The sequence below is a fragment of the Macrosteles quadrilineatus genome, unplaced genomic scaffold (genome assembly GCF_028750875.1).
Source record: "Macrosteles quadrilineatus isolate MER2022 unplaced genomic scaffold, UCM_ALF_1.0 Scaffold_9__3_contigs__length_116548681, whole genome shotgun sequence".
Taxonomy (NCBI): Eukaryota; Metazoa; Arthropoda; class Insecta; order Hemiptera; family Cicadellidae; genus Macrosteles; species Macrosteles quadrilineatus.
The window spans coordinates 103,356,728-103,379,459 of NW_026542602.1; the positions used below are offsets into that span (position 1 = coordinate 103,356,728).

Below are 22,732 nucleotides of genomic sequence, written 5' to 3' on the forward strand. Positions count from 1 at the left end.
ACGTTGCATATAATTTTAAATGGGCCTTAGAAGTTTTAGAAGCTTTTGCTATGTTTGAGGGTTTCAACTTCTTGTTCACATTTTGCAGATTTTGATTTAAATTTTGGATTTCAGCTTGTGAGATTCTATAGTTTTGTTTTGGATGGTAAGTTTTGAGATAATTTCATTTTGTATGATAGCCAAGTGAGTTTTAGAATTTTGTTCGCATTCTTATCTTGTTCTCTGAGACATTGTACTACAAGCAATAAAATAAAATAGGGTTTGGTTTAAATTTGGCACTTTTCTAGGCAATTGTCCCTAATATTTTTGGTACTAAGCAATTTAAAACAGAGACCACACTTTGGAATGAATTTAATTTAGGCACATTGTCCTATAAAGTGACGTTAACACTGTAAAGAGCTGGCAGGCTCTGGGTAGAGGCAATGGTTGAAGCTCTGGAAGTCACATGTCCATTGTTGAAAGGTACATCTGTCAAATTCCCATAAATAACACTTGCCACAGTAACTTGTTTTCTTTTGACTAATTTTGAAAAATAACACTTTATTATTTTGCACTTTTCTTACAAGGATATATTATTTGTTATAAGTAGGAATTGACATTGACATTTTATATTGTAACATAAAATAGGATGACATTTCTGTGGGGTGATGGGATATTATATAACATTGAACAAAATTTGATGAAATAATACATATTAACAAGGAGAAACATTTTAAATAACTTAGCACATTATTAGGGGCATTAACAAACATTATAGGAGAAAACACACAAAATTAAATAGAAATTAACATTAATGATGAATGAATAACATGTAATACGAGGGCTATCCAGAAAGTAGATTACGTTTTTGTCTGTATCTGCTAGGGTCGTGGCTAGCGTGACCATCTTGGTGTTAGTTCGTTATGCAGCTCAGTCGGCATCTAGCCGTGCTAGTAAGAGGTTCCTCCTGTACTCCATTGAGTTACTGTGACAGTTTAAAATGTCTGTGTTAATTGAAAATGCCGCAAACTGTGAAGTGTATACAGTTATAAGGTTTTTGACTGCAAAAAACTTTAAATCGATAGAAATCTATTGGCAACTTTGTGAAGTTTATTGGGAAAACATTATTACTGAAGGTTGAGTTCGTCAGTGGGTCATAAAAATGGCCCAACTAACGTTCACGACGAAGAACAAAGTGGAACACCCAGCATTGTGACTGCCGAACTTGTCGAAAAAGTCGATGCCGATGTCCGTAAAACTCGAAAGTTCACAATAACAGAACTCTCTATGGGTTTTCCACAAATTTTGCCAAGTTTGTTGCACGAGATTATAACCGAAAAGCATGGCTACTAAACTGTAACCAAAGAGTCCATTCATTTTTTTGCACGCACTTCACAGTTCGCGGCATTTTCAATTAACACAGACATTTTTCTGGATAGCCCTCGTATTACACAGTTCCGGCGACTTTGGGGTGTATACCTGAGGTGGCCAGCCATGAGAAGACGGGAGGTATGGTCCAGCAGTTAGCGTCCAGTGTCACACCCAGTTGTGGAGGCAACACTCGTGGTAGGTTGTCTATCAGACCTCCACCAGTGATGTGTGCAAGAGCCTTCACATGATGTATCACAGGCAACACGGACTTGACGTAGAGCTTCGTGGGAGTCAGCAGCTCCTCACCTGTACATCAAATAATGTTTCATCAAATAAAACGTTTATGGCTTAAACTTAAAACCCAGAATAGCAAGTTTTACTTCACTCTACTTTAATTGTCAAGGATTATCTGAGGAGGTAATTTTGTTTAGTCATTATTTTGTCATACCACACATTTGGAGGGCCAAGAAACAAATTATAAGTAGGGGACTGTGGGTCCCTGATATTTACAGGTCAGGTTGGGTTGATGTTGACAGTTGGCTCGAGGGTGGGCTTAGGCCAGGAATACTTTTTGGGTCAAGCTCAAGTGAGGTCGAGCCAAGCTTTTTTTTTTTGCTTTTGTAGAAAGCTTCTGCGAACTTGTGAAATCAAAAATTGACTGTTTCCACAATTGTGTGTGATGTTCATGGATTTTCCATGTGGGACAAGATGATGATGTCAGTCACTATGACCGCGGAAGTTGTTCTCGATTGTGCCATGACCATAGAAGATGTCGTAGTTTTGCAGCGACACAGAGGATATGTTGAAGACTTTGCTACATGCAGAATATGTTCTTGATTCCCCTGTGATATTGGGAGAGATCATGACGTACAGTATTATTTAAACCAATTATAGTATAAACCAATTTTGTATAACCAATTTTAAGAAAAAGCAATACTTTCCAAAGCAATCCCGATTTTGGCCCAAGACCCGTGGGTCTACATTTTTTACCTAACCCCAAGTAAAATTTTCTAGCCCGCAGAACCCCTAATTAAAAATAGGCAAATGTATTATCTTTTGCCATTAATCTTAACAATTTTGCAAAATTAAAGCAGTCAAATAAAAATACTCTATCTTATAGAAAGTTAAGTTAAAACAAAACGTTTAATGAATCAATATAGATCAGATTTAACGTTAATATTCAATATACAATTAAATTTATCCAATATGCCTCCTAAAATTAGCTAAAATATTATATTCTTCCTGTATTTCTCACCAAGAGTTTTGTCACTGAACGGAGCTTTGTCTTTGACACCAAGACCTTGCATACTCATAACTTTACGCACAAGACTGAAGCCATTACTGTGAACTCCACTCGACCCAAGTCCAAGTACCTGAAACAACACCAACACTTCAACTTTCCAATCAAACATCTACTTATTAGCAAAATTCGAGTATTCTGCAAAATTAGGATTGAAACTTTTACTAAGGACATAAATTAAACATCATGGTAATGCTGATAATTAAAGTCAAGAAACTGAATTTAAGTCCAAAAATACAATAATTTTTCCTATGTAGCTTAGGGGCAAGTGTGTTTAAATGTTGAATAATAATAATATCTATATATATAAATCATTAATAAATATTGAAATTGGATTCAAAACTAAAATGAAAGAGCTATATTCACTTTGTCACCAGGTTTGATCTGGTCTAGACGCGGCAGCACATTACTCCGCTCTACTGCTCCAACTGCAAACCCTGCCAAGTCAAAATCTCCATCTTTGTAAAGTCCTGCCATCTCTGCTGTCTCTCCTCCTGCAAAGATTGTTTACAATTAGACTATCTCAAGTGTAGCACTTGGAGTTCAAGTTTTTTTTTTTTATAAAATATGTTTAGAAAATTTGAAAAAGGCTGTTTTAGACACTAACCCTCGTATGTTGAAAGGGTTTAAAGAAAAGATATATCATAATATTACAATGACTATTATTTTCAGTTTAGAATGGAAGTTATTTTTAATTCTAGTGTGAAAAGTAGAAAAGAAATATAGTTTTATCCAAGCAAGAGTTTACTACTGGTTGTTTTGGTGTGTGACTTATGATTAGGAAGTGTTCAAAATAGTCAGTTAAGTAATATAGGTCGGCCGCTTGGAAAGCGACTTCCTCTTACATGTGCAATAAATCCTTGCGCAGGTTGCTATCTGTCCTGTCGACCTATAGCTGTTAGGAGTGTTTTGATGAACATTTTCATTTTTTTTTAGATTATAAATATTAATTACCACATTTCCTCTCTTCTTCTTCATTATGACGTCTTTTTAATGCTTGAAAATTATTTCTGATCTTTCTTCATTCAATACTTTTGATTTTCTAGCAAACAATCTTAGTAAAATTGTATTCCTAGAGATTTTGAAGTGAAACAATATAAAATAACGATGAGAAGTATTTTGAATAAGCACTTAACTGCACTTAGGCGTTCAGGTCGTAAAATGAAAAAGCCACAAAAAAAAAAACAGAAAAAGACTGCACAAATTACCAACCAATTCAGGTTGCCTTGAACACTGTCCTTCCTTTAGCTATAAACCAAAATCATTTACACTTAAGCAATTTCCTTACCAACCAAAGCGCACCCAGCCATAGAGCAGGCCTTTGCGATGCCAACAACGATGTCCGTAGCAGTGGAGACCTGCAGACGACCACAGGCGAAGTAGTCAAGGAAGTAGAGAGGCTCAGCTCCCTGACACAGTACGTCATTGACACACATCGCCACCAGGTCCTGTCCTAGAGTGGAGTAGATACCCATCTCCTGGGCAATCTGAGGTAACAGGAACATTACTGTCAACTGAGGTATTAGTCATTTGTAAGAGGAATTGGACCGATAAGTATAGCTTTGTATAACTTTCTTCTACTAAGTAAGATCGGATTTGAAAAGTATGGCAACATTTCTTTATCAGTGGGTAAAATAAAGACCTATAGATGTAACAGCTGAGGTAAAAAGCAGACATATTTGGTTGACAGGTTGACCTAAGGGAAAAGATAGAAGGTACATTAGTTTGAAGGGCTAAGAACTCCTCAATAGTTTTCACACAACAGAATGGTACTTGTTGCATTATAATACTTTCTACTGAACCAATGACTCATAACAGGTAATTTCATAAAGCCTACTCAAATGTATTCACAAAATATGCTGTATCCTTCAGAACTCCTCTTGTACCATGTATTTTTAATTAATCTAAAATATTAAGTCATCCTATCATTTATTACGAATTACGATCACTCCTTAAATGATTTGAATCAATTCCACTCGTGCACCTCGTCATGCTCCTGATTACATAAAACAATCATACCTTAAGTTTAGTCCCGACTCCGTCGGTGCCTGACACCAGTATAGGATCTTTGTAGTTGGTTTTCTTGAGGTCAAAGAGAGAGCCAAAGCCGCCAATGTGACCCATCACGCCCGGACGTGTGGAGGCAGCCACTGCTGGCTTTATAGCATCTACAAGTGATTCTCCTGCGTCTATATCTACACCACTAGACTTGTACGTTGTTTTGCCTCTCTGCAGGATCCACCTGAAGGCAAACAACACTTGAAAATGTGAAAAATAGTACTAAATACTATTACATGATTCACCTGATAGATAGTGATGTGACAGGCTATGGGACAGATCTATGGAAGCGAGGTTTTATTATCAAGGTTATCAAATAGCTTAGTAAAATCTATCCATCTTTCAGTTTGGTAAACAAATTTTACAAAATGTAAAAATTACTTTTGCAATCTAAGATTAATGGATATGTTAAAGGATTTTACATTAGACTGATGATTACAAGAGGAATATTACAGAAAATTGTGACTGCATTTCATTCTGGTATACATTAAAATTACAGTCTTTTTAATAAAATTTTATAGTTTTCACCTTAGAAATAGTTTGTTATTAAAAATGTTCTGATTCCATTTAGTACCTAGTACCAATTATATAGGTACACTGTTTTGATTAATTTAAAAATTAAGATTGTAAGGTAAAATAACAAATAAGTAAACAATTTGCAAAAGAATTCCAGGTTTTAGGAAGCTTAAAAAAGTATGTATTAAAATTTTAAGTGTTTTATTTTAGGGTTGTTTGTGGGTAGGACCATTTAATTTCCCTTGTCCCTGGTTCAAGATATTGGTTTACTCCCTGAAGAAATTTCCTACAGGCACCATTAGCACTAGATCCTGTATTATATCCACACCTAGGAATGCCCTTGTGTGCAATGTCTCTCCTGTACTGTCCACCAGGGAAAGTGATGGTGCTGCAAACTGCGGTGGCACGTGCTGCAGCTGTCACCAGATGGGGGGACCTCGCCACCACAGCCAACACTCGCCCCCCCGCAGTCACCAGCTCCCCCGCCACCTCCGCCGTGCCACAGTGGAACACCACCAGGTCTGAGCTGTCATACAGTCTCTCAACTCCTGACAAACGGAATGCTAATGTTACCTCTGTTATTTCCATGAAATACTGAATATAAAAATCAAATGAATTGATCACTTGTAATTTCAAATCAAATTGTCTTTATTCTTTGTAGTAATGCATATGAATAATGTCAACACATTTTACAGTAATTATACAACATTTAAAAACCTGGAAATACATAAAAGTTTACATAATTTGTAGAGTCTGACAGTATAGATTTTTTTTTTTATATTCTTATTCATCAATACTGTAGGGAGCCAGATTGATTAAATAAAATTTTAGTTTGTTCAAGAATTTAGTTTCATTTTGCTCCTTTTTTAAAGTTAAATGGGTAGGTTTCTCAAAAATAGATTGCCAATATAGGATGGCTTCATTTTGAAAATTCTAGACAGTGGTAGCTTCTTACAGTTATATTTTTCCACCTTGTGTTGTTATTGAACTTCTATTTTCTCGTCCTCATACAAGTGTTGAATGGTTTTAAAAATGTACATTCTGTACACTGCACAAATGTTCATTTCCTTAAAATTTGATTATAGTGGAATCTATAGATGTTAGCTCACAGTCTCTACTTAAAATGTTATATAAACTGCAACTGAAATTAATGGATATCTAATCCACCATGGAATCCAAAATGTATCTCTTCTTGAATCTTTTCTAGCCAATGACACAATTAAATTATGGATTGTTTTAAAACCCATCTATCCTCATAAATACCAAACACAAACAATGAATACTAAAGATACTCGTAAATTATTACAGATGATTATGATTAGGGAGTGAGAATCATTGATTTGATCAACACCATGAAAAAAAAAATATGAACATGAACGTATATTTGGTTTGATCGTCCCGATTTTTTGTAAATTACTATCATTTTGACTCCATTTCTATCAAGAGGTTGAAAAGTAATATGACCATTTTTAGCCCGTTAACCTATAAAAATAAAAATAAACCACTGTTGTTGGACGTAAATAGAAAAATTACACGCATTGTTTTTAATCCACTTATGTGATAGTATACAAAAATATACACACAAAATTACTGAATCAGTTACATCCTACCTTTTATAATGTCACCCTTGCTGGAGGTGACCGGGTATCCTCTGGAAGCCATGATGACAGCTACTGTGGAACACCCAGAGGCCCAGCAAACCTCCTGGCTGACTAACGTCTCACTGCAGCAAGACTTAAACAGAGGGAAGACGAGCTGAAATCTGAATGTTACTAGTTCAATCTATCAATGATGCTATCTACCAAAAGGCCAATGTTCGGTAGAAACAAGCCCAGTGTTTGGATCACTTCTTTGTAAAAAGAATAACAAATTCCAATTGTGTAAAAAAAACTAAATAAAATAAAAGTAAGTCCTTGGTTATCTAGTATGCACAGCTTTTCTGGCCTCATTGTGCAAGAATCTCTGAACTTGCACAACCAGTTTAGTTGTGACCTTCCAAGATGTCATCAGATTAAATCTTGGAGCTTCATTGGTTGAGGTGGAAACCTTTTTCTCTAGGGTGCAATGCAAGTGTACTCCAACTTGTTTACCCCTGCAAAAGTGTTTTCTCCAATGCAAAAGTAATTCTTAGTTAATTTCCTGGGGCTACTGTGTACCTCTCTAATATCAAACATATGATGAGACTTGGAATTATAAAAGTTTTATTTTCAAACATTAACAACTCAATGATGTAGAAGAAAGGGTATTCTGGTGTTTAGAATTTAGAATAATACTTAGCTCAATATCTATTAACCAGTTAGTTAAACTCTACCAGTTTATTGAATATCTCAATTATGTAACTTCTTATATCAATGACCTCTATGTGATGTAAATACAGTAGGTTGATACAAAATGATGATAACCAAATGTTTATCATTATCTACAATTGACAAGAATGTATTTAGTATTAGTGTTTTGCTGCTAGTAGAAAAAACGTGATAGGCCAGTATAGAAGAATAGAATGGAGTCATCAAACTGGCGTAGCTGGCTGGACACAGTGTGTTGTAGAGGTAATATACTTCTTGAGCCTGGGTAGAAGTATACAGAACTCCAGCTCTCTTAATCAATCGGGACCGTCCTACATTTGGATAGTTGGATTTGTATTAAAATTGGGGGTATTTTATAAAAATACTTTACTCTGATGTATGATGAGCCATGTCGAGAAGCTGCCAAAAGCTTGAGTGATTAAGCGCCAAGTATAAAAAACAAGTTTGAGTTGAGCTTATCTTATCTTATCTAACAGGGGCAGGTCGAGACCTTAAAGCACTTCATCCGAAATCGAATTATTGCGCACCCCAGATACTTAATTGCTTTCTTGTTGACCTACAAGTTGAGGCGCCCAATGAATGCCTGTAGCTTCCCAATTAGTTCATCCTCAGGAAGATATCTACCTCTAGCCATATTTCCAAGAGTTATCGATCTAGCGTCAGAGAGCTCGTTACAATCAAAGAGTAAGTGATCAGCTGTCTCTTCTGACCTATCACAGTACCTACAGATCGGTTCACCATCATATAAGCCCATCCGTTGTAGATGTTTCCTGAATCTTCCATGACCAGTTATCAGTTCAACAATTAATTTAATTCTTCGTCTGTCTAGTCTCAAGAGGTCACAGGCAACCTTTTTGGAAGGCCTAAACAGAGTAAGCTTGCTGACCCTAAGAAGGGGAACATCGACCCAGCGTTTGCGATGCTTTTCCTTGGCCCATGACGCAATCGCAGAACATACACTGTTTCGTGAGATGCCACAGAAGGGTTGTGGGCCTAACAATGATGTCGCAGAGGCAGTATTTGCCAATCTGTCTGCAGCTTCATTTCCTTTAATGCCTGAGTGTCCTGGTACCCAGCAAAGCGTAAGGTCATTTCTCCTACCCAACTCAGACACAGAAGCAAGACAATCCCACACGAGCCTGGAGTTGAATTCGTAAGAGTTTAATGCTTTTAAGGTCGCTTGACTATCAGTAAAGATATTGATTGTTTTGTCTCTGATATCTTTGTTAAGATGTTCTTGAGCACAAACTAGAATGGCAGTGACCTCCGCTTGAAAGACAGTTGGGTACACCCCCATTGGAAGACAAATACCAGTGCCTCCATTCATCCAATGCACACCTGCTCCAGTGCCCCCATTTTTGATCTTAGAACCATCAGTATAGCAGTTGAGCTTTATTCTTTTAAAATTATGATATAACCATGTTCGCAAGACGCCTCTGCGATGATAAGATTTTCATGTGCAATGATGATGTTTCTGTGACTGTGAGAGATGATCACTGTCTACATGACTGTAGGAGATGTTTAGGACTTTGCCATGATCATGGTTTCTGCCGGCTTCAATAACATTTTATTTTGTGTATCTTTATTCCTATAATTTTATGGTTTTTAGTCAGCCATTCTGATAGTTAAAGTTATGGTTAAAGTTTTACTGTACAATATTTTATAGTACTAGCCATTTCTACCTCTTCTACTCACCATCATAATGTCAAACAGATCTGACTGAAGCAGAGGGAGGATTGCCTCGGTTTCTGGGTCACCAAAGCGACAATTGAACTCCAACACTTTGGGTCCATCCTTGGTAAGCATCAAACCAGCATACAACACACCTTTATCATCAAATACAGACACAGTCAGCAACTAGCTACAGTAGAGGCTTGAAAATATGAACCAACGAGGCAGACGGCCAATCTGAATCTTTTTACAGGATTTTCAGAGGACAGTTATAGGGCTAAAGAGATGGAAAGCAGGGGCGGCTCCAGGGGGCAGGCCAAGTAGGCCCCTGCCAACCCAAAATTTTGGGAGATATTTCAAAGTTATTAATAAATAAAGAAATTTAATTATATGTAAATAAAGGGAAAGCATTCAAACTAATTATTTTGCTTTTCAATTTTAAAATTCCCCCCTTTTTGCTAGAAAAGGCCTTCAAACCTCTCGTCTCCCGATCAAACTCTTTCTTGATCCTTGTCAGGCCTACCCAAAAAATTTTTCCTGGAGCCGCCCCTGGTGGAAAGCAGAAAATAGTTGTCACCCGCCAATCCTTGGTCACCTTGCCAATTCTGTACATTGCAAAACTCCTGACTCAACAATTTCTACACAAGACTTTGTAAACAATAAGGCTTTTTTGTTTTAAGATTTAACTCCACATATTGTAGCCTATACCAAAATGTTCGTCTGTGTGTAGATTTGCAAACTAACCTTACATTTTTGAAAAAGTCCCTTGGGCTCTGCCCCAGTGGCTTTTAAAGTTACCATGTTATCCTTATGAAGAACATATGATCAGCTGGATAATTTAATTGTTGTTAATATTTTAGTTGCAATTTAAAGAAACAAAACAAGTGCTACAAACATTTACTGACATGGTTAAAATGAAATATTTACTATTTGAAATAGGGTTGGCATAAATATTATAATGGAAAAAAGCGAGAAAGCATGGGCAAATTTGATATACTAAAAAGAAAACTGAATTAACACTCTGCTGCATTTCTTGAGCAATCATTGAAAGAGCCGATTTGCAAACTATGGACATACAAACAGGGATAAAAGTTTTCAAAACAGGCCAAACAGATAACTGAAATATTGGGCATCATGGACACAGATAATCTAGACCAAAGTTCAACTGACCCTTATCAGAGCTGATAACAAGTTCCTTGAAGTAATTTAACTAAAATATGCAGGTAATTTGATCTGTTTTTCATACATACGTGAGAGCCCATGAACACTTTAAAAACTTCTTTTTACAGTTTGATACAAAGAAAAAAAAAAAACTACAATTTTTTTTACAATTAACCAGTATTTGGTCACTAAAAATAGAAAAAATCGGGAGCACCAGTTTATTTTAACCTGCTACTGAGGGTCTACCCCCTCCATTTATGGCTATTATACCTAAATACTATCAGTCAACATTGTTCACTAATAGTCAAATGATAAAAAGGAAAATTGATTCATAGAACAGTAAGGAATAGCCTACATGTCCTGAGACATTGTGATCATTCACTATTTATTATTTAAAGAGTTCTGTACAACAATTGCCACTTTGCTAAGAGAATTTCCAATGGAATAGGAATGGGTCCAAACTTCAAAGTTGTTGTAATTTTGTCTGTATGCCAATGACTGAACCCGCAACTCTCATATTGAAGGACAAGATGCCATCACTACTTAAGACTTAAAACTATCATTCACTGTTCCTTATAAGAGTTTCTCACCCACAAAAGGACATCCTTCTTGTCTGAGTCCGTCAACAGTTCTCTGCAGAACATGCTCCTCTACCCAAGACAGCTGTTGGTTGGACAGCAGAGGACAAGGACAGTACGCGCCCATGCCTCCAGTGTTGGGGCCGAGGTCTCCGTCCAGTGCTCGCTTGTGATCCTGCGCTGGCAACATGGCTTTCACAGTGCGGCCGTCTGAGAAGCCCAGGACCTGACACGACACAAAGAATAAAAAAATTATGGGGCGTTAAAATAAAACATAATGACTATTGAGTCTAAACTAAACAGATTGATTTAGTTTAAAACTGCTGATAATGCCTTCAATAGAGCATGTTTATAAGTTTGCTTTCATTTAAAACCATGGCAAATGTTTTCACTAGGTCTGAAAAAAGGAACGGGGGCGTTGCCATATATGTAATACAAATCCTTCTTCTCCTATGTCTAGATAGCGCACGATTACGTGCGGCAGGTTCGCTAGTTATCCTTAAAAATCACTCCTGCTGAATTGAAGCCAATTTAATTTACTTCCTATTGTTAGAAGGAAGCAGATTTAAAACAGTCAGACAGGTAAACGAAGGGAGAAATAGAGATTTTATTCATGACATTGCTCCAGTTGAGCTGCTTCGCCCGTGTTGGTTGGATCACAGCGCCAGAACATTCGGCAGGTCTAAGGAAGCGTGATGTTTTATCTTTTCACACGTAACGTCACTGGTGCTGTTTGGTGTATCAGTATCAGTCTGGAATTTTAGTGTTTTTGTGTGTTGTAAGACCTTCATTGACGTGGACTGCTGCATCAACTTAGCAAATTAAATTAAATACAGGATAGAAGTAGAAGGAGCCTGATAAACAGCAAAATATCTGGTAAACTGTGACATCTTAGAAAGCTCATGTCATCAAGAAAAAAAGCAAATAAGTGTATAATACCTAGGCCAACAGTCGATTTCAAACTATGAGAGACACATTAATCAGGGTGTCATTAACTTGGAACTATGTGTATTTCCAGTCAATTCGTTATATAGGCCTATAACTAACTTTTAAATGTTTTTACGCCACATTACACTATTTTGACGAACGCGAGGATTTAGTCCAGAAAGCAGCTGTTTGCCGCCAGCTTAATCAAATTGGGTTTCATTACCTACAGTACTACTGTACTGTAATGAGTTTTAGCGGACACCAATCAGCTGATTATACTTTATTTGGGTGACAATGAGTGGTTATAAACAAAAATATTATCTCTCTTCTCGTCTGGCAAACGCTTATTTTCAGGACTAGTAACGTAATACACAATCAATACACAGTTGGAATACTTTATAGGAATAAGATGTTCAAACAAATAAATCACCTCAGTTGGCCATTTCTTATTGTCAATTCACTTTGCTAATGCATGCCTTAGTAAACCTTCGTAATTAATTAATTGTCCTCTTTGAACTTCAACAGAGTGATGACGTACCGAAACTTCAGGTCCATCAAGCAGTTCTTCAACAATTACAATTTCCCCAGCCTTTCCAAACTTCTTGTCCACCAGACATTCCCTGACTGCCGCAGTCGCCTCCTCAGTGTCGGCCGCCACTACAACACCCTTGCCTGCTGCCAACCCTGCAGCCTTCACTACTAAAGCCGGGAAATTTGCCCTGCGATAAGAACAATCAATCAAATATCAATGGTAATTGATAACGGTAACAATGACTACCAGAGGTAACCTAATCTTTTACGGAACCTACTTTTTTTGGTAATCAAACAGTTACCTAAAAAGTACGAAGTATCATTCCTTTACCACTAACAATAGTGTAAAGTTTGACACCAAACCATAGATAAATCATACTCCCTTAGCAGATTTTTCATCCTTATGGAACAGCTGAAGCCAATTTTATTGTTAGTTCTGTACGTCCAACTGTAGAGGTTATGTTTTGTTTACAATTTGTTTCTTGTTATTTCAGTAATTTAAAAACTCATTTAACCAAATAAAACGATTTAATCATAAACAATAACTGGTCTCATAGTTATATAACCAAATAGTAAAGCACAAATCATGAAAATAACCCTAAAATAATAGAAACAAAATGTTGTCTACCCCAGCGATCGGCGTGGACGTACATGAACTAGACACGAAAAACAAGCTTCAATATTTACAATGAGATGAGGAGTCTACTTGTGTTGCTTAGTCTATGACCAAACTTACTGCTGTTTTCCCAAATAGGCAAAGAATGTAATTGATTGAAATGGATGATCACACTTTCAATGTTTCAGACAAACCACTAACACACTTCAGATTATTCAGTTTCAACCATTTTATTTAATCTAGACAAAAATGTTCGAGTAGATGTAAAGCTGGGTTTTCCTAGACGCGGAGTCGGCCAGCGGAGAGCGGACAACGGAGAGCGGACTCAGCTTGTCTTAGGTAATTTAATGTTACTGTTTTCCTAGCAGCGGAGCGGAATGCCATGTTAATTTCAATTCCGCTCTCCGTTGTCCGCTCTCCGCTGGCCGACTCCGCGTCTAGGAAAACCCAGCTTAAAAATATTGGAAATAGATGTACCAAGTATTAACACTATACTATTTTAACTATCTTATTCAATCTTACAATTCTGAACATCTGGTGAGATTGTATTGTAAGAAATACATCTGTTTACCAAACAAGGATGGTACCAACTAACAACACGTTCTGTAAAACCGTATTACTGATGTCATTTACACCTAGGCCCTACCTTCAAAGCCCATGGGGTTAAGTTTTTGATATCAAGATTCGCAATCACAGCCTTTTTTAACTTTCTGATGCATTAAAATTCATTGTTGTGGTCTGTTCCCCTGAGTCGACCGGCAATGTTGTATATTCGTGATAGGCCTATCAAACTAAAAGTATTTATTTTTATCTCGTACGTGTCATGTATAAATGTTGTTTGTCGTGTAATGTGTTTTGAGAACGAAGCTATTCAAGCGGATCTACATATTCCTGTAATGAAGTGTTTGACATTGGCAGCTCGCCGAAACATGTAGCCTAACTTGTTGACGAAGGTTACTTTTGGAACTGATAAAGGTATTGTAAAACCAAATATTTATGATGCACTTTAAAAGTACACAACTTGCTAGGCTTACATAAACATATCAAATTAAAGCTAACCGTACCTATTAATAAAATTAACTGCGTCGTCTGCCGAGGTGAAGCCCTGCCATCGAGCTGTAGGAATGCTGTGTCGATCCATAAACTTCTTTGCCCAGTCCTTGTCTGCCTCTATTCTCGCTGCAGCAGCTGTTGGGCCGAAACAATTTATCCCAGCCGCAGACAGAGCGTCAGCAATACCATTGGCCAACGGATCTTCTGGCCCTACCACTACTAGAGTCACACTTTCCTGCTTACACCACACAGCTACAGCCTAAGAACACAAATGAGAAAAGTCCTTTAGCTATCAATAACGATAGTATAATTTGTTCTTCCTTCAACGTTCAAAGTAGAAAACAACATGGACCAGTGATCAAGCCCTTAGACATCTAGATTGTGTAAACAAATTAATTAAGTCTTCTCTGAATACAATGTTCTTCAGGAGGGCTGATTTTTGTACCAAATTACTATTTTTTTATAAAACAAGAAGAGATACGAGTATTTAACTGTAGCTAAGTTGTTTTCTTTCTCTGATCATCTAAAAATGTTTTTGAAAAGTAAATTAGAGTTATACTTAATGTTGTTATAATGGTTCAGACAGATGAGAAGAAAAGGGATATATTGATGACTCATACTCACGTTAAAGTTTTTGATATCAAGATTCACAATCACAGCCTTTTTTAACTTTCTGATGCCAACATTTCCAGGAGCAGCAAACACCTTGTTTATCTAAACACAACACAGTATTTGGTTACCTATGTGAGAAGACTTAGGCTAACTACTTTTTAGAAATCTAAAACAAAATAGTTTACAGGTTCATTTATAATCCATTTTAATATAGCACTTCAGAATGCTGTACGGTACTGTATAATACAGTTTACTTTATGGTCATGAAACATCAATTACTAGTGGCATGTAGGGACATAAGTCCCTAAAAATCTCAGATGTAAAACAAATGGTTATTTCACAGAGATAATTAAGTTACAGAGGAAACATTCAATGGTACACTTAAGTGGTGTCTTAAGAGAAAGTCCAACACCCCTCTACCATCCCCCGCTTTCATATAGAGCTCACAGATTTCCACACAGTGTTAGTCGCTCCGGCTCTTCCTTGCTCATCAAAAGTATATTTCCGAAAGCGCTCAGTCGTCCTATAAGCAAGTTGTAGGCTACCTTATTTCTCTGTGGTTATTTTTAGAGAGATTTGATTTACACTTTCAGCTTTACCTTAGTAGATTGAGAGAGTTTCCAGCACAGAGCATGCTCTCGGCCTCCACTTCCAACCACCAAAACATTCTGACTCATCTTGACTTGCTTCTGTAAAAAATGTGTTTAAGGATTATATTGCATGGCATATTTAAACCTCGCCTTCAGGTTGGAAAGAGGATTTAACTTAACTTACACAGTGAAAAAAACCAATGAGAGCGGTCTCCAAATCGTAAATCAGATTTTGAGATTTTACATTTAGACAGGGTGTTGTTGCTTTTTATCATTGAAGATTTTATAAATTGTAGGATTATTTGATCAACCAAAGGTTAAATTAAAAAAAATAGCCTACAAGTTCTTCTTTTATATTAGTAGCGATAGTTTTTTGTGTGTATTATAGTAAATGAATTACTTAATAAGATACAAACGCTCATAGACCATCAGAGAGTAAAACATGAATTTATCATACTTTGTGAAGGCTAGATAATTCATTACATAACCAAATTTTGATGATAAAGCTGCCTAATTGTAAACTTAATTAAAATATTGATCTGGACTGGATTTATTACCACAGTATTGCAGTTAATATAATTTGTAATTGAGTCCACTTACATTGCGAAAGACAAGCAGCAAAGCAAAATAAAGTTTTAATTAAATTATGTGAAGTTAAGTTAACTGATTGAAACGCGGCGTTTCCCGTTTGGCGTCTGCTGGCGGCGCGGTAACCCTGGTAACTATCAGCTGGGAATGAACACGAAAACAAGATTGACGCACGTGTGACGCTATGACGACAGACGATTAGACGAAGACTGAGAGCGAGGACATACAACAGCAACGAAGATTACAACTTTATTTTGATTCATTCAATGAAATGGGTGGGTTCCATAATATCGACAACCGTAGAAATTGATCGAAACTGAATTATTCCCAGTTTGTCGACACTAGAATATTCCCACTTAACCGACATCCCAAATAACCGACGTCGCAAATGATCGACACCACAAATTGTTGACATCCCATATTGTCGACAATGAAATAGTTTCACTATGTCGACACTGAAATAGTCCCAGTATATCGACAAGCTCCCGTTCTTCGGAGCTACTCTTGAAAAAGAGTTGTTCTAATTCATCGTTCAGTTCCTCAACTCACGAGTCGCAATATTTAATTCCGAATTCCGACGGACAATGAATAATGATAAGCTGGCCATTTTGACTAAGCATTAAGTTATTATTAACCTAACTTTTATATTGTAAATATTTATCTTTTTTATTTCTTTCCTTGCTTACAGGAAAATTGGTGACTCGTGTGTTACAAACAATAGTTTTTAAGGGAAAAAATGTGAAATAATTTGTATAGGTAGGTTATGTAGGCTAATCAACATGATAACAGACACTTTAGGTAAGTCACCAACAAGAAGGTAAAGTAGTAAGACACCAACAAGAACTTAAGATACAGCTTATTCGTAGGCTAATTCTGAATCATCAAGCAATATTGTAGCAAATGTTTGAATAGGCATAACTTATCCCTAGGCTAGCCTATTAGGATTGTCTCTTATTCCCATTGACCCAGTGTCAACTTTAAGAATTTGTTTATGTAAAAATAATTCGGCTGCACTTTAGTTTATGTCCTTTATTCACTCAAATGAAAGATAATACATAAGTTAGACTATTTAATATTTTGAATATTTCATTCCGTTAGTTAGGTTAGGTTTCACCCTAACATTACCCAAAATTGATATAGGCCTAAGTTTATCGAATGAAATAATCAATATGACTGGGACGGGTGGCGTCGTCCTGTAATCCAGCTACTAGGAGGTCACGAATTGTGGATATTTATAGGCATGCACTGTGGATACGATACTCCCTGGTGTGGATTAACGTCCGCTTGAGTGAGTACTACGACTATCCGCAGTACTATCCAGATAATTAGACCAATTCGTAAATAGACCAAGGCAATAATGTGGTTCGGATTCCACTAAAACTGTAGGTCCCTTAGTTGCCATTAGCTGTATGGGCTATTAGCCTAATTAACAGCTGTGTCTAAGGAATGTCGGCCTTAGTCACTAACAAGACTACAAGATCGCGCCACTCATCCTGATCCTACACTCATTTCCATTCGTACTTGGCTTAAAATACCTACTTTGTATGGTCGCCAAGTAATAAGAAAGAAAGTATTAAAGAAATATATTCATTGGAATGAGTGTAGGACGTAAACTTAAGTGCTGTAAAATATTCTAGAGCTGTTTGTATTTGGTGTAAGACTAGACTTGGATTATATCATTCATTGCTGATGACATCAATGTTAATTTTATAGATGATCCTGGAGCAAAGGCTGTAATTTGACCTGAACCCAAATTGGTCTCTATTTTAAATATTGTCTTGAACCAATAAGTTAAGAGGACTAACCTTTCTGGACGACATTGCCATCGACATCACAGCAGATGAGAGAGAAAGAGAGACCAGAGTTGTGGACCCTGGAGGCAATTACCATACTGCCGTGATAATGTTCCTTGGTCTAACCATAACTTAAGTGAGGTGAGTCAACATTCTTTCCCCTTTGTGATAGATTCTAGGCTATGTTTGTTAACTAAGTTATTCAAAGTTCAAATCGGTACTTTGGTAAGTGTTATCCGGAGGCTACAGATAGGCTATACAGCGCTTTGTGGCGGTTATGTTAGGTTGGATTATCATAAATGGAAAGAACATTTTTATGTCCTAGGCCTACTGTCCATATTTGGGTGGGTTCCATATTATCGACAACCATAGACACTGATCCAAACTGAATCATTTGCATTTTGTGTTGAACAGAGTTTGAACAACTAATTATTTATATGTTTTATGGTAACTGTAGGGAAAATATAATGTGTAACACAAGTGCAAACTGCCATTGCTGCACTCGACAAACTTTCCACACTCGCCTACGGCTCGTTTGTAAACATTTCTCTCATGTGTAGCAAAGTGCCACTTCGCCCACTAGTTACCTACACAAATAAACTATTATTAATAGTTTTTGGTGGAACATAAGGATAATTAATCTTTATGCAAATTTATAGTTTTTTTATAAACATTCAAAACTAGGCCCCTACTTGAAATGCATTTGGATTACATCTCGAAACATGTTGTTTGGAAATGTCTTAATTAGGCTAGAGCTTGCATTTTTGCAAATTGGGAAATAACAAAGAATTAATGTTGAACACGTTCGCTACCGAGCGACGCTCATATGCGTCGGTCCGGTCACTCCTACAGACCAAAAGGAATGATCATGACGTTGCTTACAGACCAAGTGATATAGGAATAACATTGCCAACAGACCAAAAGAGAAATATCGTTTAAATGGACTAATTGACTTCATATTGACCTTAAGTGAATTAGTAAGCAATAAATATTGTTTTTATTTATCGTTTTGAGCAAATTTTAAAACGCCGCATATATGCGTCGATCAGTCTATTTAATAAAATCCAGATAAAAAGATTACCTACATTTTCGTTTCAATAGACCAGGCGACGCACGTTTAAGCGTCTTGTAAATTTGTTTGTTTCAAGCTTTTACTCAAACAAATAAAGAAACTCCAAACACTCGCCAAAACTGCAAAGGTTATAACGTTTACATCTGTTCTGAGATGTCGCGGAATGCACAATGTAAACAACAATGTTGCCAACTGTTGTGTGACGTAACCAATCGTCATATCCACAGACCAAGCGACGCACATTCGCGGCAGATATCCCTCTAGACTGATACGATAAAATCAGGGCTTTAAAATAGACCGTTGCTAAGAAATACGCTGATTAATAACATTGAACACCGACGCAAGTGTGTGTCGTTAGTCTATTTCAATATGATCAGCTGACGCAAATATGCGTCGGTGGTCTATTGTGAGAAACGAGTCGACGCACAATTGCGTCGCTGGTCTATGCGAACGTAAATTTTATATAATTGTGGTAGCGAACGTGTTAAACCAATTTATTTTGTCTAAACCAAATTATTGTTACAAATTATAATATTTGTACTAACTTGACCCAGATTTGCTCAAACATTTTCCTATTAGCTGTACCTATTTGAATATCACAAATATAGAAAGGAGTGTACAGACTTGTATTATTTGTTGGACTCAAAGTATTTGTATAACACTATTTTTTGCAATATTTCTGTACAGAACTGAAGCCTACCAGTAAAATGGGGGCGTTGTAATTAATATCCTCCGACATTGGAGAATACAGGGGAGAGGTGTCAGAGGAAGAGGAGATGGAGGATGGGGCGAAGTAAAGACTAAGATTGAAGAGAACTAACTAATGGTAAGTTTTGCCATTTACTTAAATTTAATACTTATAAATCCAGGGCCGTGTCCCCAAGCCTATGTCGCATAACCCTCCTGAATTACTAGTATTTAACCAGCATTTTAACTGGAGATGTGCCCAAAAATTTGCTTTTGTTTTTTAGGAAATGTAGGCTATATTTTACGACTACCCACTGGTAGTCGTAAATTTCGATCACGCAATCTTTGCAGATGCTTTCGGCTATCATGAGAATACAAGACAAACTTGGATTATTGTACCCCCTAATTCTAACAGATTGTGGGAAAATTTTCCAAGAGAAAAAGCATTCTTTTGACGTCCCAAGTGAGTCCCCTTCCCAGGCCGAAGCCCTTGGCAATCGCAGTGTCCACCGTTAGGGGAATACGGCCCTGATTTGGAGGCCTATGTTGGTGTGGGGCCTGGTGCAAACCCCCCCCCCTCAGTACGCCACTGAGTACATTAAATAATGATAGAAGTATGCATAAAGATTCTTGTTCTGTTCAGAATACTGTTTTTAATATTAATTTTTGTTCTGTTATATCCAGGCCTGATGACAGCGTGAATGGCGATGGAGGCATGGAGGTTGGGGGAGAGGAGGCTGAAGAAGTGGAGACAAATCAGTTTAGATCCATTATGTTGATTAGTTTAACATTTATTTTGAACATCAGTATTTAAATTTTTTTCTCATTTAGATTATTAAATTGAGATAATTTTATTGTTTTTATGAAGATGTTTTCTTACATTTTTAATATTTGTTTGTACTTCTGCCTGGTAAAAAAATACTGTTTTCCTACAGTTACCTAACAATGTACATGTTCTCTCACTGATTTGAGAAAGCAAAGTGGCCAATTCGCTCATCAGTGAGACAATGTTAACATTGTCTCACTCTAATTACTTTGTCTCACTCCAGATTTGCAACGTGAAGGCACAAAATAGTGAGCGCGTAACATGCAGACAAGGTCGTATGTGCGCGAAATACGTTGGCAGCACTGGCTGTAAATCAGCTGGTCAGCTGTTTTACTGTTGTATCATTAAATGTCATATTAAAAGTTCACTTCTGTGTAAAAATATGTTACGTTTCTTTACCAATTTATTTGTTTTATGGCAACTGTAGGAAAAATATAATGTGCAGCTCGAGTGCAAAGTGCAATTGCCTCACTCGAGAAAACATTCCTCACTCGCCTACGGCTCGTGAGTAAGTATTTCTCTTGAGTGAGTCAATTTATCACTTTGCTCACTAGTTGCACAAATAACTATTATTATCTTTGTTAAAATGATTACTTTCACTAACTGACCTTGTCTTGGGTAAAAAGAGATATCTTGATATTTAACTAGCAGGGTGCCTGTTCTATGGGCGGAGATTGTATAAGTCAGTAGAAACCTTCTTATATTTCGATACTTGGTAAATTAATCATTTCCAACTTTATATAGTATAGATCGCTATTCCTGTATTGATGTACTGAAATGAATAAAATTATATGAAATGAAATGTTGTTTTAGCGAATTTCCCTATAGGGAAGTAGCTATTACCGTAGGTCTCATGGTAAGACCTAAGCCCGGGACCGATTTACTTTTTCATTTTGATGTCCCCAGAGGCCAAAAACACCATTCGTTCAAATTTTTATATATCTATATATAGAGATATATATATATATATATATGTGTCCATCCGCACGATAACTTGAGTACTTTTTGTCCGATTTTGATAAAATTTGGTTTGAAGGTGTAAGGCGGGATAAACTTGAATGAGTTCGCGAACCAGCATGATCGGACTATGGGAACGGGGGTTTATGGGGGGTTTTATGGGGTAAAAATAGGTTTTTCCCATTTTTGCCCCTAAAAACACAAAATTTCACAATTTCTTTTTACCATTTTGTAGAGCTTAAAAAAACAAATAATTTAGTATATTGAAGCGTTATTATGCGCCTAATTGTTACGGAGAAAATTCAAAAAAATTGTAATTTTAAAATTCCCATGTTATTCTTATGGAGAATAAGTCGACTGTTGCAGTTTGCTTGTTTATGAACATATTTTGATCGATTTTGGAAAATACTTTTATTTCTTACTAAACTATTATCATTTTATAAAAAAATCTTTTTTACCCTCCCTGTTGCAGCAAACCTAAGGTACTTGTTAAACTAATTCTATTTAAATAGGAAATAAATATGCTATTTTTATGGAGGCATTTTAGTGTAAATCCAATCAGGTCAATGGAAATTCGCTTAGTCTGCAGGTTTGCTGCGGCGGGGGTATTTTTTATATATTTTGATGACACACTATTAAAAAGGCATAGCAATATTCTAAAGTTTATAACAGCTTATGTTTGTGTTTTTATTAATGATTTATTGTGACTTTTGAGTGATTGAAGGATTTGTGATTTGGTTTTAAGGAGATTGATGTACCTAATTTTGTATCTATACTTATTAAATAGGTACGCAAGCAGGTTTTTGTGACAATTACTTCTCCGAAATTACTGAACCGATTGACATGTTTTTGGTGTCATTGGAAAGAGCATAACGTGAAGTTGTGCAAGAAACTTTCTTTTTAGGGAAATAATTAGAGAGTGAGGACCTGGGGCCCTTTAAAGTTTCGTATTTCTCAATAAGATTAACATGGGAAACAAAATATTGTTATGAAACTCCAGCTGTTGTCAGAAATTTAAAGTGAGAAGAAGAACATATGTTAATTGTAAAATTGTGACAGAGAGGTTATGCAGAAAATCAGGTAGTTAATGGTTATTTGGTGCTATTAAAATAAAGACTGAAATTTGTAAACGTACTGGCGACAATGGGTGATACCACGCAAACTACATTATCATTGACAAAGACCAATATGGACAACCTATTGTGGCTATAAGTGGGAAACATTTCTACAACACACTAAAAGCCTGTGGTGGAAGGAAAAAACATAGGTGTGCTATTCCCGTCATATTCTGATGTCACTTGGATTGCAAACAAAAGATCACCTGATTGTAACTGTCAAATTAGTATGTAATTGTTTTGATTTGATTGGTAATGTTTTTTTATAAAAACATACATTATAAAAACAATAACGACCAAATCAAAACAAATACATATACTAATTTGACAGTTATAATCAGGTGATCTTTTGTTTGCAATCCAAGTGACATCAGAATATGACGGGAATAGCACACCTAGGTTTTTTTCCTTCCACCATGCTAAAG

The 22,732-nt window shown here is 36.5% G+C and overlaps 1 protein-coding gene and 1 long non-coding RNA gene across 3 annotated transcripts in view; one reads left to right on the forward strand and one right to left on the reverse strand.

The window, feature by feature from the left end:
* Positions 1-15,968, reverse strand: part of LOC129003773 (trifunctional purine biosynthetic protein adenosine-3-like) — a 28,248-nt gene extending 12,280 nt beyond the window's left edge. The window contains exons 1-14 of the mRNA XM_054432069.1: positions 15,870-15,968; positions 15,279-15,368; positions 14,692-14,781; positions 14,079-14,326; positions 12,406-12,586; positions 10,953-11,166; positions 9,226-9,356; positions 6,835-6,958; positions 5,553-5,772; positions 4,670-4,892; positions 3,939-4,137; positions 3,017-3,144; positions 2,606-2,723; positions 1,459-1,656 (exon numbers count right to left, since the gene is read on the reverse strand). Of these exons, the coding sequence (XP_054288044.1) occupies positions 1,459-1,656; positions 2,606-2,723; positions 3,017-3,144; positions 3,939-4,137; positions 4,670-4,892; positions 5,553-5,772; positions 6,835-6,958; positions 9,226-9,356; positions 10,953-11,166; positions 12,406-12,586; positions 14,079-14,326; positions 14,692-14,781; positions 15,279-15,356 (2,152 nt within the window). The 5' untranslated portion in view covers positions 15,357-15,368; positions 15,870-15,968. The remainder of the gene's footprint in view (positions 1-1,458; positions 1,657-2,605; positions 2,724-3,016; positions 3,145-3,938; positions 4,138-4,669; positions 4,893-5,552; positions 5,773-6,834; positions 6,959-9,225; positions 9,357-10,952; positions 11,167-12,405; positions 12,587-14,078; positions 14,327-14,691; positions 14,782-15,278; positions 15,369-15,869) is intronic.
* Positions 15,969-16,452: 484 nt separating this feature from the next.
* Positions 16,453-20,118, forward strand: LOC129003082 (uncharacterized). Of its 2 annotated transcripts, none has more exons than XR_008491618.1 (4): positions 16,453-16,613; positions 17,571-17,791; positions 19,410-19,548; positions 20,094-20,118. It is a non-coding gene; the product is annotated as an uncharacterized LOC129003082 (long non-coding RNA). The 2 variants fall into 2 exon arrangements; XR_008491617.1 differs by having other exon boundaries at positions 16,454-16,655.
* The last annotated feature ends 2,614 nt before the right edge of the window (positions 20,119-22,732 follow it).